The 17,698-nt window shown below is 43.0% G+C and overlaps 1 protein-coding gene across 9 annotated transcripts in view; it reads right to left on the bottom strand.

The window, feature by feature from the left end:
- The window catches only part of LOC132381789 (reticulon-1-like), a 180,523-nt gene that overhangs the window by 86,377 nt on the left and 76,448 nt on the right, over positions 1–17,698 (bottom strand). For all 9 annotated transcript variants that reach the window (XM_059951356.1, XM_059951363.1, XM_059951357.1 and 6 more), the window contains one exon: positions 16,179–16,508. In XM_059951356.1, the coding sequence (XP_059807339.1) occupies positions 16,179–16,508 (330 nt within the window). The remainder of the gene's footprint in view (positions 1–16,178; positions 16,509–17,698) is intronic.

Raw genomic sequence — 17,698 nt, 5'->3', positions numbered from 1 at the left:
CTCAGATCTCCCCTATTACAATAGGAACAACTTCACATTCGGTATCACTTTACGCGGATGACAAGTTAGTTTATAAGCAAATGTTCAACAAACTCTCCCCTATGTTTTAAAAATACTGGAGCATTTTGGATTTCTTTCAGGATACAAAGTTAATTTGTCAAAATCACCACTGATGCTGATTAATACGGATAAAAGTAAGGTGTCTCTCCCTCCCCAAATTAAGGTTGGTTACAAATGAGGTCTGCTACTTATTAAAATTAATACTTCCCTATCATCTGTGGCTAAAACAAATTACTCTTTAATTTTGAAAAAAATAGAAGAAAATATTAGTAGATGGAGACACCTGCTAGTATCAGTCCCAGCCTGTATATTGGTCATTAAAATGAACAGTTTACCCCGCAATAATTTTATGGACCCACTTGCAGGATATTGGCAAAAATTGGACTCCTTACTACGACGCTATGTTTGGAACGGTAAACGACCCAATATAAAGTGGTCAGCTTTACAATTCAAAAAGTTGGATAGGGGATTGGCATGTCCAAATTTTAAATTGTATCACTGGACATTTGTATTAAAAATGTCTTAGCTATTGGATGGAAGAGGATAAAGTTTCATTATTGAAAAATATAGAACAAGAGCTAATAGCACCAGTAAAGTTGAAGGACTTTTTCCTTATACCAAAAAATGTGATTTGTATTACGGTCCAATTTTAATCCATATGCATATGCATATCCATATGTGGTTAGAGCAGCAGAAAAATTCCTAAAATTTAAAAGCGTATGATGCAAATCATCTCCATTATGAAACAATAATCATTTTCTATCTGGGGGGGGAACCATTCACTAACAGAACTTGGGAGAATAAAGGTATTGCTACTCTTCAAGATTGATGCACCATCAATAACTCTTGGAGACAGGAGGTGAACGATAGCCTTTTATTAGCAGCAAGAGACCACAACACGACATCCTGGAGACTGAGGGAGGAGCAGTGCCTCCAATCGCCTTTATACAGGGGTCTGTGCGAGGAGCCACAGGAACAGTCAGCAGAGAGGCGTGTCCAGACAGGTATACATAGTTTACCACAAAGATATTAATGGGGCAAGTACTATCCTTAGCTTTCAAGAATTGATATCTCGATATAATATTGATAAACACTCTCTTTTCTACTTTAGAGTAAGATCAGCTTGTAAAGCCTACAGTGTTCCCTGGGGGGGGGGGTCAGATTTAAAGGACAGTCCCATTTTAAGTTGGATACAGGGTGCTCCAGGACGGATAGTGTCATATATCTATGATAAATTAAACTCCCAGAATTATATGCCCACATCAGGAATGAAAGTCTGGGATAGGGACATATCTGAATTGGGACAAGAATTAGACTGGAATGTGATTTGGGATAATGCTGCCAGTGCTTCGAAAAACCCAAATCATCAGTATATACACTTGAAATTTTGTCATAGAGCATATCTAACACCGAGAATTGGACATCAGATGGGACTGGTTCCTGACCCATATTGCTCATTTTGCTCCCATGGAACCGTTGGCTCTTTTATACATGTTATATGGGAATGTCCAGGGGTTTTTGGTTTGTGGGGGAAGATTACCAGTACTCTAACGGGGGTACAATTACCAATGGACCCCGCTGCACATCTTCTAAATGATGAGTCCCACCTTCCCCTTACGGAAAAAATACGCAAACTCTGGCTGGCAGGCCTGAGTGTAGCTAAGGAGATTGTAGTCCAGCGTTGGAAGCCTCCCCATGATATTTCAAGTATACATTGGCTTCGGAGATTTTTGGACATTTCTTACTTGGAACTTACATCAGCAAGAGTAAATGATGCACGACCAAACACAATCTTAATGTGGACGAATTTGATATCTAACTTAAAAGATCTTTTGTTAAAATAGGAATGCTTTGTGTACGCATGACTATTCAGTTGGTTGGTCGAGAGGAGAGGGGTAGGAAGGTTGGGGGTGGCTGGATTAAACAATCAAAATGTAATTGGCTATTGGTTGTATTGAATGTAATTTGTTGGTGTTGCAATAAAAAATTAGTAATAAAAAAGAAAAAGCTTTTACTATCCACTTTGATATTATTTGCTAGCTTGCTTTCATATTTCATCTTTTCTGTTCTAATGATTCTTTTAGTTTTCACTGTAGGTTTTTAAAAACTTTTCAATCTTCTATCTGCCCACTAATTTTTACTTTGTTGTATGCCCTCTCTTTTGTTTTTACATTAGCTTTGACTTCCCTCTCAGGCACAGTTGTACTATTTTGCCATTTGTGTATTTCTTCACTTTTGGAATACACATATCCTGCACCTTCCTTATTTTTCCCAGAAACGCACACCATTGCTGCTCTGCTGACATCCCTGCCAACAGCTCCTTCCAATTTACTTCGGCCAATTCCTCTCTCATACCACTGTAATTTCCCTTATTCCACTGAAATACTGCTACATCAGACTTTACTTTCTCCCTATCGAATTTCAAGTTCAACTCAATCATATTGTGATCACTGGTTCCTAAGGGCTCTTCTACCTTAAGCTCCCTAATCACTCCTGTTTCATTACATAACATTATAGTTGATCCCCTAGTAGGTTCAACAACAAATTGCTCAAAAAAGCCACCTCATAGGCACTCAACAAACTCTCTCTCGGGATCCATTACCAACTTGATTTTCCCCAATTGACTTGCACGTTAAAGTCTCCCATGACCATCAATCCAATACAAGGTGGGCTCATCCTTTCCCACCATTGGTAGTATCTACAGGAGACACTGCCTCGAAGGTAATGTCTTTCATCAAAGATCCCCACCATTATGAGAAAGGAGGTTCAAAAGCCTGATGTCCCACACCAGCAGGTTCAAGAACAGCTGCATTGTTTGCAGAAACAACCTACATCATGACGGCACTATGGATACACTCTCACTTATTTGGCAGAACAGTGTTCTATTTTTTCTTTTGCATATAATTTGTTTTCTTTGTGAATGCTTTATCCATGAAGTAATGTGCCTGTGATGCTGTTGCAGGTAAACTTTCCTTTGTACCTGGTCACACATGTGAATATCACTCACAATTGACAAAGGTTCACCGGCTTGATTACAAAGATGCTGTCGGAGGAGAGAATGGACAATCTAGGTCTGTACTTGGTATAAAGACTGGAAGAATGACAGGTGATTTCATTAAAAATTCATTCAGTTCTGGTAATGATGTTCTGCCAGGCTGCACTGTTGGGACTGGGAGTCAAATAGAGGCCGACCATTCAGGAATGAGATGAGAAAAAATTTGTAGTGATTTTTTTTTGTAATTCTCTGCCCTGGGTTATGGAGACTCAGTCACTGAAAGTATTAGAGACTTAGATCAGTAGATTTTTATTTATTTTATTTAGGGATAATGCGCAGAATAGAGTCTTCTGGCTCGTCAAACCATGCCGCCATGCTACTCCAATTGAACCCTAACCAGGCAACTTACAATGACCAATTAACCCACTGTTACGCCCGTGGCCCCCTCCTTTTTAAGAATCGCAGGATCGCTGTTGATTCGAGTCAGGAGACCCAGGAAATGAGAGAGAGACACACACAGATTCTTCAATGGTTGGAATGTTTCCTGGGCCTCCGAGATAAAAAGCCATGGAACAGGTCATTGTCTTTTGGAGACGGAATTGTGTATTGAATGCGGTATGATTCATCGAAGCCCCCCCAGGCAATGAACCGAGGGGGGGGGGTTAGTGGAGGGATTGCATCATCCCAACCTGATTGACATCTGAGACCCTGTGAGTCAGGATAAAAGAGGGTCTGTGGGAACAGCCCCTCAGACGCACCAGAAGAAATGCTAGCGATCCCGTAATAGTAAAAGCCGGTGGGAAGGCCACGTGCGTCCTTTTCCATTTGCCCCGGAATCGGTGGGCCGTTACCACGGAAGAACGGTTTTTAGCTAACAATGGGGAAATCAACTCCCAACGACTCTCAAAGGATTGGCATCATAAAAGGAATGGGCAAGTTTTAACCAGTCTTTCTCTCCAACCAAAAAGCTGTAGCTTGAATGAACTAAAGTGACTTTTATATTTCCATTGGACAATACATTATCCCCTAGACAACGATAGAGCTATTCCTTATTGATTATTATTATACCCGCACTTTTAGATTTAGTATTGATGACATATATTATCTGTATGTTTGCATTGATATTATTTTTGTGTATTTTTATCAATAAATACTGTTAAAAATAGTACCATTAGACTTCAACGGACCTCTCTATCTTTGCTGGTAAGTGACCCAGTTACGGGGTTCGTAACACCACTAAGTCTTTGGAGTATGGGAGGAAACCAGAGCACTTGGAGAAAATCTATGTATTTCATGAGGAGGACAGAGGACAGAGGACACCAGGAATGAATTCTGAACTGCAACACCCCAAGCTGTAATAGTGTTGCCCTAACCACTACATTACCTAGCACCCATAAGTTCCATATGAAAGGAAATGGGGATAGTGCAGAGGAGTGGTGCTGAGGTAAAAGATCAGCCATGATCTAATCAAGAGGGGGAACAGGCACCAGAGGGGATGAAGAGATTGCTCATAGACAAGAGTCCTGATAAGGGTCTCAGCCCAAATCATTGACTGTACTTTTTTCCATAGGTGCTGCTCTGTCTGCTGAGTTCCTCCAGCATTTTGAGTATGTTGCTTGAAAAGTCTGATTCTAATTCCTCTGCCCATGAAGAATATCTCCAGCTTCCGTGGGCCTTTCTAAGTAAAGCTGCCTTTCCCCATTCCAGGGTCTCAAAGTGTGGGGCCCAGATTTAGACAGACTCCAACGCAGCCAACCAAGAGATTTATAAGGTTAGGCATTACTTCCCTGCACTTTAGCACTCTATTAATATAGTGCTGGATCTCTGACCCACCCCATTCCAGGATATCCCTTTCAGTAGAGACACTACAGATGATTCCAGAGAAATCCACCCATTGCCAAATGGCTGACAACATTTCGGTGTAACCCTTTCATTTCCAGTTATCCAGTCACCAATCAACTGACACTGTCAGCAGTCAGTCACAAATCAGTCATTGCCGGGTACCTGTAGCTAAGCAGAGCAACCCTCTCAATGACAGCACTCAGTCACCAATCAGAGTAAACTTTTCACTGACAGAACTTAGTCACCAATCAGAGTAAACCTTTCATCGAGAGCTCTCAGTTACTGATTAGAGTAACCCTTTCAGGTCTCAGTCAAAAAATATCACTGTTTATTCTCCTCCATAGCTGTTGCCTGACCTGCTGAGTTCCCCCAGTACAAGATTTCCAGCATCTGTAGAATCCCTTGTGTCTATGAGCAACACTTTCACTGTCAGGTCACTGTCACCAATCAGAAAAACCCTTTCATTGCCAACTCCCAGACAGTGACCCAAATTCTGCTCCTATATTTTGTGGTCTTAAGAACAGGACCACTGCTTTCCTTTGTATTAACAACTTGGACTAGGGTGTAGAGGACACAAATGCCAAATCAGCAGATGACGTACAACTAGTCCAGGAGATTCTGTGGGCAAGAATGAAATTCTTAGATGGTATGTTGTTTCCTGGGTGTTAAGATTCCGTAACATCTTGGATCAAGTACTCAGCATTCTTAATAGGGAGGGTGAATGGCTAGAGACCATGGTCCATGTAGATATCAATGAAATGGGTAGCACAAGTGATGAGGTTCTGCATTGGGTGTTAGGTGCTAAGTTAAAGGGCAGGACCTCCAAGTTATGATCTCAGGACCATGATCCCAGAACTAGGAAGATTATATAGTTTAACACATGGCTAAGGAGCTGGTGTAGGAGGGAGAGCATAAGATTTTTGGATCATGTAGCTCTCTTCCAGGGAAGGTGGATCTGTACAGAAATGACAGTTTGCACATGAACTGGAGAGGTACTAATAACCTAGCGGCAAAGATTGCTGATGCTGCACAGTAGGACTTAAAATAGAGTTGCAGGGGGAGAGGAAACAGCGTGCTAGGAGTTGCAGAGGCAGATGTTGTTAAGACCTCAACGTCAGAAATCAAAAGGTGCGATTAGATTGCTGAGCTGTGCATATTTCAATGCAAGAAGAATTGTAGGAAAGGTGGATGAACTTAGGGAATTGATCAACACCTGGAATTATGACCTTGCAGTCATTAGTTAGACTTGGCTGTCGGAGGGATAGGACTGGCAGCTCAATATTCCAGGGTTCCATTGTCTTAGACGTAACAGAACGGAAGGGGTTAGAGGAGGGTGGCATTATAGTCAGGGTAAATGTCACGGCAATGTTCAGTCAGAACAGACTGGAGAACGTCTAGTGAAGTGTTATGGGTGGAACTGAGGAATAAGAAAGGTATGACCACGTTAATGGAGCTATGTTATAGGCCACCTACAGTCCAAGGGATTTGGGGGAACAAATTTGTAGCAAGATAGCAGACAATTGTGAGAAATGTAAGGCTGTGATAGCAGAGGATTTTATCTTTTCAGATATTGACTGGGGATACCATACTGTGAAAGCACTAGACGGGACAGAGTTTATCCAACATGTTCAGAAAGGTTTCCTTCATGACTACGTAGAAGTCCCAGAGTGAGGGAGTGCAGTACTGGATCTGCTTTCAGGAAATGAGACAGGGCAGGTGAAGAAGTTTGTGTAGGGGAACACTTTGCAGTCAGTGACCACAATGCCATTAGTTTCAAAGTAAATATGCAAAAAGATCGGCCTAGTCCATAGACTGAGATTCTGAATTGGAGAAAGGCCAATTTTGATGGTATCAGAAATGATCTGACAAGTGCTGATTGGGACAGGCTGTTTTCTGGCAAAGATGTACTTGCAAAGTGGGAGGCCTTCAAAAGTGAAATTTTGAGAGTACAAAGCCTATCAGAATAAAAGTAAAGATAACAAGTGCAGGGAACCTTGGTTTTTGAGAGATTTTGAGCCCCTGCTTAAGAGAAATAAAGGAGGTGCATAGCAGGCCCAGACAAGTAGGAACAGATAAGTGCAGAAAGCTTGTATACATACTTAAGGCAGAGGTTGATAGATCCTTGATTGGTCAGGGCATGAAAAGATACAGGGAGAAGATAAGAGATTGGGTTTCAGAGGGAAAATGGATCAGACTTGATGAAATAGCAGAGCATACTCGATGGGCCAAATGGCCTAATTCTGTTCTGCTATCTTATGGTTTTTTATGGTTTAAGAAATGCAAGAGAACACTTAAGAAAGAAATCAAGAAGATTCCAGCAGACAGTGTGAAGGATCCTAAGGATATGTTATGAGCAAAAGGATTGCAAGGGACAAATCAGAATGATAATCCATTTGTGGAGCTAAAACTGATGAGGGAGATCTTAAATTCATTCTTTGCATCTGTATTTACTCAGAAGGATGCAGAGTCCATAGAAGTGAGGCAAAGCGGCATCAATTTCATGAACCCTGTACAGATTACAGAGGAGGAGGTGTTTGCCTCCCTGAGGCAAATCATGGTGGATAATTCCCCAGGGCCTGACAATATGCTCCATCAGACCCTATGGGAGGCAAGCACAGAAATTGCCAGGGCCCAAGCAGAGATATGTCTGGTGACAGGAGAGGTACCAGAGGATTTGAGGACAGCCAATGTCTATCCGCTGTTTAAAAAAGGTCTAAACAAAAACGAGGAAATTTTAGGCTTGTGAGGCTGACGTCAGTTGTGGGAAAATTATTGAAAGGGATTCTAAGGGACCAGATATATCAGTATTATGATAAATTGATTAAACTGATCAGTATTATGATAAACTCATTAAGGATAGCCATCAAGGCTTTGTGCATGGTAGGTCATGTCTAACCAATCTTATAGAGTTTTTTGAGGAAGTTACCAGAAAAGTGAATGAAAGTAGTGGATGCTGTCAACATGGATTTTAGCAAGGCATTTGACAAGGTCCTGCATAGGAGGCTGGTCAAGAAGGTTCAGTCGCTCAGCATTCAGGATGAGGTAGTAAATTGGATTGGACATTGGCTTTGTGGGAGAAGCCAGGGAGTGATAGCATAGGGTTGCCTCTCTGAGATCTGTGACTAGTGGTATTCTGCAAGGATCAGTGCTGGATCCTTTGTTTAACATCTATATCGATCTGGATGATAATATGGTTGACTGGATCAGCAAATTTGTGGATGACACCAAGATTGGGGGTGCAGTGGACAGTGAGGAAGGCTATCATGGCTTGCAAAGGGATCTCTACATTAGCTGGAAAAATGGGCTGAAAAAAGGCTGTTGGAATTTAATGCAAAGTGAGAATTTTTACACTTCGGTAGGACCAACCAGGGTAGGTCTTACACACTAAGCAGTAGGGCACTGAGGATTGTGGCAGAACAAAGCAATCTTAGAATATAGCTCCATAATTCCTTGCAAGTGGCTTCATAGGTAGATAGGGTCATAAAGAAAGCTTCTGGCATATTGGCCTTCATAAATCAATGTACTGAGTACAGGAGATGGGATGTTATGTTGAAGTTGTACAAGACATTGGTGAAGACTAATTTGCGGTATTGTGTGCAGTTTTGGTCACTTACCTACAGAAAAGATGTAAATGAGGTTTACATCATAGAGGACTTTATAGTCAGGGGGTCAGACAGGCGATTCTGTGTACACAAGAAAGAAACTCAGATGGTAGTTTGCCTCCCAGGTGCCAGGGTCTGGGATGTTTCTGATCGCGTCCAAGATATCCTGCAGTGGGAGGGAGAACAGCCAGAGGTCGTGGTACATATTGGTACCAATGACATTGGTAAGGAAAAGGGAAAAGGTCCTGAAAGAAGACTACAGGGAAGGAAGGAAGGAAGTTGAAAAACAGGACCTCAAAGGTAGTCATCTCGGGATTACTGCCTGTGCCACGCGACAGTGAGAATAAGAATAGAATGAGGTGGAGGATAAATGCGTGGCTGAGGGAATGGAGCAGGGGGCGGGGATTCAGATTTCTGGATCATTGGGACCTCTTTTGGTGTGGGTATGACCTGTACAAAAAGGACAGGTTGCACTTGAATCCCAGGGGGACCAATATCCTGGCAGGCACGTTTGATCGAGCTGTTGGGGAGGGTTTAAACTAGTTTGGCAGGGGGGTGGGAATCAGAATGTGAGTGTGGGAATGTGTAGAAGGACGAGGGTATGATGCTAAGAGATCTGAGTTGTTGAGGAAGGGCAGGCAGGGGATGAAACATAATTGTAGCCAGTTAAAGGGATTAAAATGTGTCTATTTCAATGCTAGGAGTATTAGGAACAAGGAGGATGAACTTAGAGCATGGATTAGTACGTGGAACTACAATGTTGTGGCCGTTACTGAAACTTGGTTGGAGGAAGGGTTGATGCAGGTCCCGGGGTTCAGGTGTTTTAAAAGGAATAGAATGGGAGGTAGAAAAGGTGGGGAGTGGCATTGCTGGTCAGGGATAGTATCACGGCTATAGAAAGGGAGGACACTGCAGAGGGAGTGTCCACGGAGTCAGTCTGGGTGGAAGTCAGAAATAGGAAGGGATCAATCACTGACACCGAGGAGCAGATAAGTAGGCAGATTTTAGAATGGTGCACAAAATACAAGGCTGTAGTTTTGGGTGATTTCAACTTCCCTCATATTGACTGGCACCTCCTGAGTGCAAGGGGGATAGATGGGGCTGAATTTGTCAGGTGTGTTCAAGAAGGATTCTTGACACAGTATGTGGACCAGCCAACGAGAGGAGAGGTTATACTGGATCTTGTTCTGGGTAGTGAACCTAGTCAGGTGACAGACCTCTTGGTCGGGGAGCATTTTGGTGAGAGTGACCACAACTCCCTTAGCTTCAGCATAGCTATGGAAAAGGATACAAACAGAAAAAATGGGTAAGTACTTAACTGGGGAAGGGCTAACTATAATGGGATGAGGCAGGAACTAGCGAGAGTAAATTGGAAACAGATGTTCAAGGTTGGAAGCACAGAAGTAATGTGGAGGAAGTTCAGGGACCACTTGAGCTGGGTTCAGGATAGGTTTGTCCCACTGAGGCAAGGAAAAAATGGTAGGAAAAGGGAACGTGGCTGACGAAACACTTGAGGCAACTCGTCAAGAGGGAAAAGGAAGCATATGTTAGATATAAGAAGCAGGAAGTAGGAGGGGCTCATGAGAAATATAGGGTAGTAGGAAGGAGCTAAAGAAAGGACTTGGGAGAGCTCAAAGAGGGCATGTAGGATTAAGGAGAACCCCAAGGTGTTCTATGCGTATGCGAAGAACAGGAGGATGACGAGATCAAAGGTGGGACTGCTAAAGGATAAAGAGCGTAACATGCGCCTAGAGGCGGAGGAGGTTGGGGAGGTCTTAAATGAATTCTTTGCTTCAGTATTCACAAGTGAAAAGGATCTTGATCAGGGTGAAGTTGAAATAGAGCAAGCCTGTGAGCTGGACAATGTGGAAATTACGGAAGAACTGCTGGATTTTCTTAAAAACATCAAGATTGATAAATCCCCAGGGGCAGATATGATACACCCCAGGTTGTTGTGGGAATTGAGAGTAGAGATCGCTGGAACATTAGCTATGATCTTTAAATCATCTTTGGCTACAGGGGAAGTGCCAGAGGACTGGAGAATGGCAAATCTAGTTCCCTTGTTTAAAAAAGGTAATGGGGAGAAACCTGGGAACTATAGACCAGTGAGTCTTACGTTGCTGGTCTGCAAACTACTGGAAAGGATTCTTAAGGGTAGGATCTACGAGCATTTGGAGAAGTACAGTCTACTCACGGATAGTCAACATGGCTTTGTGAAGGGAAGATCATGCCTCACGAGCCTGAGTTTTTTGAAGAGGTAACAAAAGAAATTGATGAGGGTAGGACAGTGGATGTGGTCTACATGGACTTTAGCAAAGCATTTGACAAGGTCCCTCATGAGAGACTCATCTAGAAATTCATGAGGCATGGGATAAGTGGAATCTTGGCTGTTTGGATAAAAAATTGGCTTAAAGGAAGAATGCAGAGGGTAGTTGTGGAAGTAAGTATTCTGCCTGGAGGACGGTGACTAGTGGAGTGCCACAGGGATCTGATCTGGGACCCCTGCTATTTGTGATTTTTATAAATGACCTGGATGTAGAGGCAGAAGGATGGGTGAGTAAGTTTGCGGATGACACGAAGATTAGAGGAGTTGTGGATGGAACTGCAGGTTGTCGAAGGTTAAAGAGGATATAGACAGGCTGCAGAGTTGGGCAGAAAAATAGCAGTTGGAGTTCAATCCGGGTAAGTGTGAGGTGATGCACTTTGGAAGGACAAACCAGAAGACTGGGTACAGGATTAATGGTCAGCTACTTAAGAGTGTGGATGAGTGTGAGTTCAAATCCATACATCCCTCAAGGTCGCTGCACAGGTTGATAGGGTAGTTAAGAAGGCCTATGGGATGCTAGGCTTTATTAACAGGGCGACTGAGTTCAAGAGTAGAGAGGCCATGTTGCAACTCCACAAATCTCTGGTGAGACCACACTTATGAGTATTGTGTTCAATTCTGGTCACCTCATTATAGGAAGGATGTGGAAGCTATGAAGAGGAGGCAGAGGAGATTTACCAGGATGTTGCCTGGTTTAGAGAACAAGTCATATGAAGTAAGGTTAGCAGAGCTGGGATTTTTATCTTTGGAGTGTTGAAGAATGAGCGGGGACTTGATAGAGGTCTACAAGATTATGAGAGGCATAGTTAGGGTGAATAGTCAGTACCTGTTTCCCAGGGCACCAATAGCAAACACCAGAGGGCATATGTACAAAATTAAGGGAGGGAAGTTTAGGGGAGAAATCAGGAGTAAGTTTTTTTTTACACACAGAAGGTTGAGAGTGCCTGGAATGACTTGCCAGGGATGGTGGTGGAGGCTAAAACATCAGGGATTTTTAAGAGCCTCTTGGACAGGCACATAGATGAAAGAAAAACAGAATGTTATGGGGTAGTGTGGGTTTAGTACTTTTCTTTAAGGATTATATGGGTCTGCACAACATGGAGGACTGAAGGGCCTGTACTGTGTTCTATGGTTCTAAGCTTGAAAGAGTACAGAGAAAAATTACAAGAATGTTGCCAGGTCTGGAGGACCTGAGTTATAAAGTTAGGACTATATTCTTCAGAATGTAGAAGATTAAGAGGAGATTTGATAAGAGGGGCAAACAGGCAAACAGGCATTTTCTACTAAGGTTGGGTGGGACTACAACCAGAAGTGATGGGTTAAGGGAAAATGGTGCAACGTCCAAGGAGAATGCGAGGAGGAACTTCTTCACTCAGCATGCAGTGTAAGTGCAGTGTAAGTCTGGAATGAGCTGAGAGTAGAAGTGGTGGATGCGGGTTAGATTTCAACATTTAAGAAAAATGTGAACAGGTACATGGATCGGAGGGGTATGGAGTATATGGTCTGGTTCCAGTAGGAGTGACTATGCAGAATGATACTACTGCATGGACCAGATGGGCTGAAAGGCCTGTTCTACACTGTAGTGCTCTACGACTAAGAGGAATGAAAAGAGATTCTTCCAACAGGGATGCAGCTTATTTCTTAAACAACGCATTTAGATACAACACCTTGAGTACCGTATTCGCTATCCTTTCTGACTCTGCATCTCTAATGATTTGATATTCAGCCCGTTGACTGCAACTAAGTCATATCACCTGCCTCCCCTTCCTGACAGTCTGACTGCACGCTATCTTTACTTTTTTACCATCCATCCTATTCTGAGTCCCTTCACTGCCCCCACTGCCAAATTATTTTCAACCCTCCCTAAAAGCTCTAACAAATCTGCCATGAGAATATTGGTCCCACTCAGGTTCAGGTGCAACCCATCACTTTCCTCCCCCAGAAGAAATCCCAATTATCCAAGAACTTGAAGCCCTGCCCATGCACCAGCATCTCAGCCACGCATTTATCTGCCAAATCATCCTGCTTCTACCCAGGCAGCAATCCAGAAACTACTACCCAGGAGATCCTGCTTCTCCACTTTCTACCTATAACCATATAACAATTACAGCATGGAAACAGGCCATCTTGGCCCTTCTAGTCAGTATCAAACGCTTACTCTTACCTAGTCCCACTGACCTGCACTCAGCCAATAACCCTCCATTCCTTTCCTGTCCATATACCTATCCAATTATACTTTAAATGACAACAATACCGAACCTGCCTCCACCACCTACTGGAAGCTCATTCCACACAGCTACCTCTCTCTGAGTAAAGAAATTCCCCCTCGTGTTACCCCTAAACTTTTGCCCCCTGACTCTCAACTTGTTTGAATCTCCCCTACTCTCAATAGAAAAAGCCTATCCACATCAACTCTATCTATCCCCCTTCATAATTTTAAATACTTCTATCAAGTCCCCCCTCAACCTTCTATGCTCCAAAGAATAAACACCTAACTTGTTCAACCTTTCTCTGTAACTTAGGTGCTGAAACATTCTAGTAAATCTCCTCTGTACTCTCTCTATTTTGTTGACATCTTTCCTATAATTCAGTGACCAGAACTGTACGTACTCCATATTTGGCCTCACCAATGTCTTGTACAATTTTAACATTACATCCCAACTCCTATACTCAATGCTCTGATTTATAAAGGCCAGCATACCAAAAGCTTTCTTCACCACCCTATCCACGTGAGATTTCACCTTCAGGGAACTATACACCATTATTCCTAGATCACTCTGTTCTACTGCATTCTTCAATGTCCTACCATTTACCATGTATGTCCTATTTTGATTATTCCTACCGAAATATAGCACCTCACACTTATCAGCATTAAACTCCATCTGCCATCTTTCAGCCCACTCTTCCGACTGGCCTAAATCTCTCTGCGAGCTTTGAAAACCTACTTCATTATCCACAATGCCACCTATCTTAGTATCATCTGCATGCTTACTTATCCAATTTACCACCCCATCATCCAGATCATTAATGTATATGACAAACAACATTGGACCCAGTACAGATCCCTGAGGCACACCACTAGTCACCGGCCTCCAACCTGACAAACAGTTATCCACCATTACTCTCTGGCATCTCCCATCCAGCCACTGTTGAATCCATTTTACTACTTCAATATTAATTCCTAACAATTGAACCTTCCTAACTAACCTTCCGTGCAGAACCTTGTCAAAGGCCTTACTGAAGTCCATATAGACAACATCCACTGCTATACCGTCGTCAACTTTCCTAGTAACCTTTTCAAAAACTTCAATAAGGTTTGTCAAACATGACCTTCCAAGCACAAATCCATGTTGACCCTGTCTATCCAGATATTTATACATACTCTCTCTAAGAATACTTTCCATTAATTTACCTACCACTGATGTCAAACTTACAGGCCACTAATTGCTAGGTTTACTCTTAGAACCCTTTTTAAACAATGGAACAACATGAGCAATACGCCAATCCATCCCTGTTTCTGATGACATTTGAAATATTTCTGTCAGAGCCCCTGCTATTCTACACTAACTTCCCTCAAGGTCCTAGGGAATATCCTGTCAGGACCTGGAGACTTATCCACTTTTATATTCCTTAAAAGTGCCAGTACTTCCTCCTCTTTAATCGTCATAGTTTCCATAGCTTCCCTACTTGTTTCCCTTACCTTACACAATTCAATATCCTTCTCCTTAGTGAATACCAAAGAAAAGAAATTTTCAAAATCTCCCCCCATCTCTTTTGGCGCCACACATAGCTGTCCACTCTGATTCTCTAAGGGGCCAATTTTATCCCTCACTATCCTTTTGCTATTAATATAACTGTAGAAACCCTTTGTATTTATTTTCACCTTACTTGCCAAAGCAACCTCGTATCTTCTTTTAGCTTTTCTAATTTCTTTCTTAAAATTCTTTTTACATTCTTTATATTCCTCGAGAACATTTACTCCATGCTGCCTAAATTTATTGTAGATCTCCCTCTTTTTCTAAACTAAGTTTCCAATATCTTTTGAAAACCGTGGCTCTCTCAAACTTTTAACCTTTCCTTTCAACCTAACAGGAACATAAAGATTCTGTACCCTCAAAATTTCACCTTTAAATGACCTCCATTTCTCTATTTCATCCTTCTCATAAATCAAATTGTCCCAATCTATTCCTTCTAAATCCTTTCGTATCTCCTCAAAGTTAGCCTAGCTTTCTAAATTCTCTTTTCAGGACCTCTGTTTTTTCTTCCTATGTTATTGGTACCAACATGTACCAGACATCTGGCTGCACCCCCTCTCTCTCCAAATGTTGTGGAAGCAATCCGAGACGTCCCTGACCCTGGCACCTGGGAGACAACATACCATCCGAGTGTCCTGTTCACATCCACAGAATCTCCTGTCTGTTCCTTATCACTATTGCACTCTTCTCTCTCTTTCCCTTCTGCATCATGGACCCATGGTCAGTGCCTGTAACCCAGTTGCCATGGCATTCTCCTGGGAGGTAATCCCCCACAAAAGTATCCAAAGTGGTATACTTGTTTTTGAGGGGAATGTCCACAGCTGTACTCCACTCTCACTGCCTATTTCCATTTCTCCTGACAGTCACTCAGCTTCTTGCCTCCTGCAGCTTCGGGGTGACTTCGCTGCAACTTTGATCAATTATCTCCTCACTCTCCTGTATATCCAGTCATCCAGCTGCTGCTAACATGGTCTTCAAGGAGCTGCAGCTGGATGCACTTCATGCAGATGTAGTTCCCTGGTCTCCCAGTTCTCCAACATCTGGCATGAAGAGCTTACCACAGCCATTTAAATGGTACAGTAAGAGGGGGAAAAGCAGTCGCTTTGCATAGAACCAACTTCAAGCTGAAGCCTCCTTTGAGCCAAAGCCTGTTGCTTCTTCTCTCGCCACTGGCCTATTCCCAACAATGGCCTACTGTCACCGCTGGCCTTCTCCCAACAAAAGCTTACTCCTGACAATGGCCACTCTGCTTATCCCTTCTGTATTTTTATTTAGTTCGTAAAGCTCGGTTGACACCGCTGATAGGCTCTGTACAATGGACAAACGTCCGCAAAGCTCTCTTTCTAAATAATCGCTGCCCACCTGCAAGAAACACATCTTCATAGATCTCTGTTGACTCCAGTGATAGGCCCTGCACAGTAAAATGTACCATTTGTGTCAAGTCAAATCAGTGAGGGTTGTGCTGGACAGCTTGCAAATCTTATCAGGCGGATCTTGCAAATCTTACAGCATGCCTACAATGTACTAACCTATTTAGTAATAGACAATTAGAGCGAGAGCTTCACTCCCTACCTAAACCAGGTTGTCTGCGGGCTTACCTAATTGGTCTGCAACCTTGAAGAACTCAGTTTTGCAGAGGTCTGTTTGGTCCAAGGCACTGAGTTGCGACGGTGACCCCCGGCTGTCCAACTGTGCTTCATCATCCATCACTTCCTGAGCTCCTTGACCAACTGAGACCTGGATGACTGGGGGCTGCCATACAATGGTATCACCACTGATGGTGTTGACGTCACTTGCTCCTGGCTTTGCGTTGTCCACAATGTCCGCCGCTCCCGTGGGCATTAAAGTATCAACGAAACCCACTATCTGCGGTACACCTGGTTTGCTTAGGGTTCCTTTGTAGTCTGGCACGGGCACCTCCTCTCCCTCTGCAAGAGTAAAGAACAGCAATAATATCAATCTCCTCATCCATATCGCTGGGACACTCTAGTTACATGGGGGGGGGGGGTGTGTGTGTGTGTGTGTGTGTGTGTGTGTGTGTGTGTGTGTGTGTGTGTGTGTGTGTGTAGAAGGGATATGTGTCCTGTACCACCAGTCAACAGAATTCAGAAACATGTTAACCTACACCCTGCTGTTCGCCTGATCCTCCCGTGAGAACGCACAACATAGAACAGTACAACTCAGAAACAATGTTATACTGAACTGGAACATCAACAGTACAGAGCAACACACACAAAATGCTGGAGGAACTCAGCAGGTCAGCTAGGTGTTAGATGAAAATGGGTGGGAAAGGCAAAAGGGCTAGTGAAAAAGGAATCTGATAGGAGCGGAGAGTGGACCAAGAGAGAAATGGAAAAAGAAGGGGTACCAGAGCAAGGTGATAGGCAGGTGAGGAGAAGAGGTAAGAGGCCAGAGTGTGGATTAGAAGAAAAGGGAAAGAGGAGAGAAAAATATTTGAAAAGGAGAAATCAATTTTCATGCTATTGGATTGGAGGTACAGTACAGGCCCTTCAGCCCATGTAATGCTGACCTTTCAACCTAACGCAAGGTCAATCGATTGCTTTCTTCCTGCATAACCTTTAAGTGGTTCTTTAAACATGAACTACTTAATCTAATGACATGTAAGTCCCTTCTGCTTTCACATGACCCATATTCACTTACAGGTTCACGTACTATACTGTACGTTCCTTCTGCATGTCCATGGTCTATATTCCTGTAACACCTTGGGAAAGGTTTCACTGCTAATGTAATGGACTTTCGGTGGTGTAATGTAATGGTGTTTGGGTTATCATTAGAGTTAACGGGTGCTTTGGACCGTGAACCGTCCAATGACAGGAGTGTGTGTTCATGCTGTGTGTCTGACACTGAGGTGATTTGGGTTTGGCGAGAGATGAAGCGAGAAGACACCAGAGAGGAGAGGTCATAGGCGTGGACTTGGAGTGTGACCAGGAGTCAACAAAGCCCGTGGAAATCAGGGAAGGATCGGTGATGGAGAAACTGTCCAGCTTGTGCACATTAGACTGTTTCATTAAAATGGTCCCTTTTCTTTTTTAACCCTTTAGTCACATTAAGAATTATAAAGCTAAATTGTCTATTTGCATCTGGTGTACTGTCTGTT

Source organism: Hypanus sabinus, chromosome 26 (assembly GCF_030144855.1).
Source record: "Hypanus sabinus isolate sHypSab1 chromosome 26, sHypSab1.hap1, whole genome shotgun sequence".
In the NCBI taxonomy this organism is placed as follows: Eukaryota; Metazoa; Chordata; class Chondrichthyes; order Myliobatiformes; family Dasyatidae; genus Hypanus; species Hypanus sabinus.
This window is presented reverse-complemented; position numbering and strand designations above follow the sequence as displayed.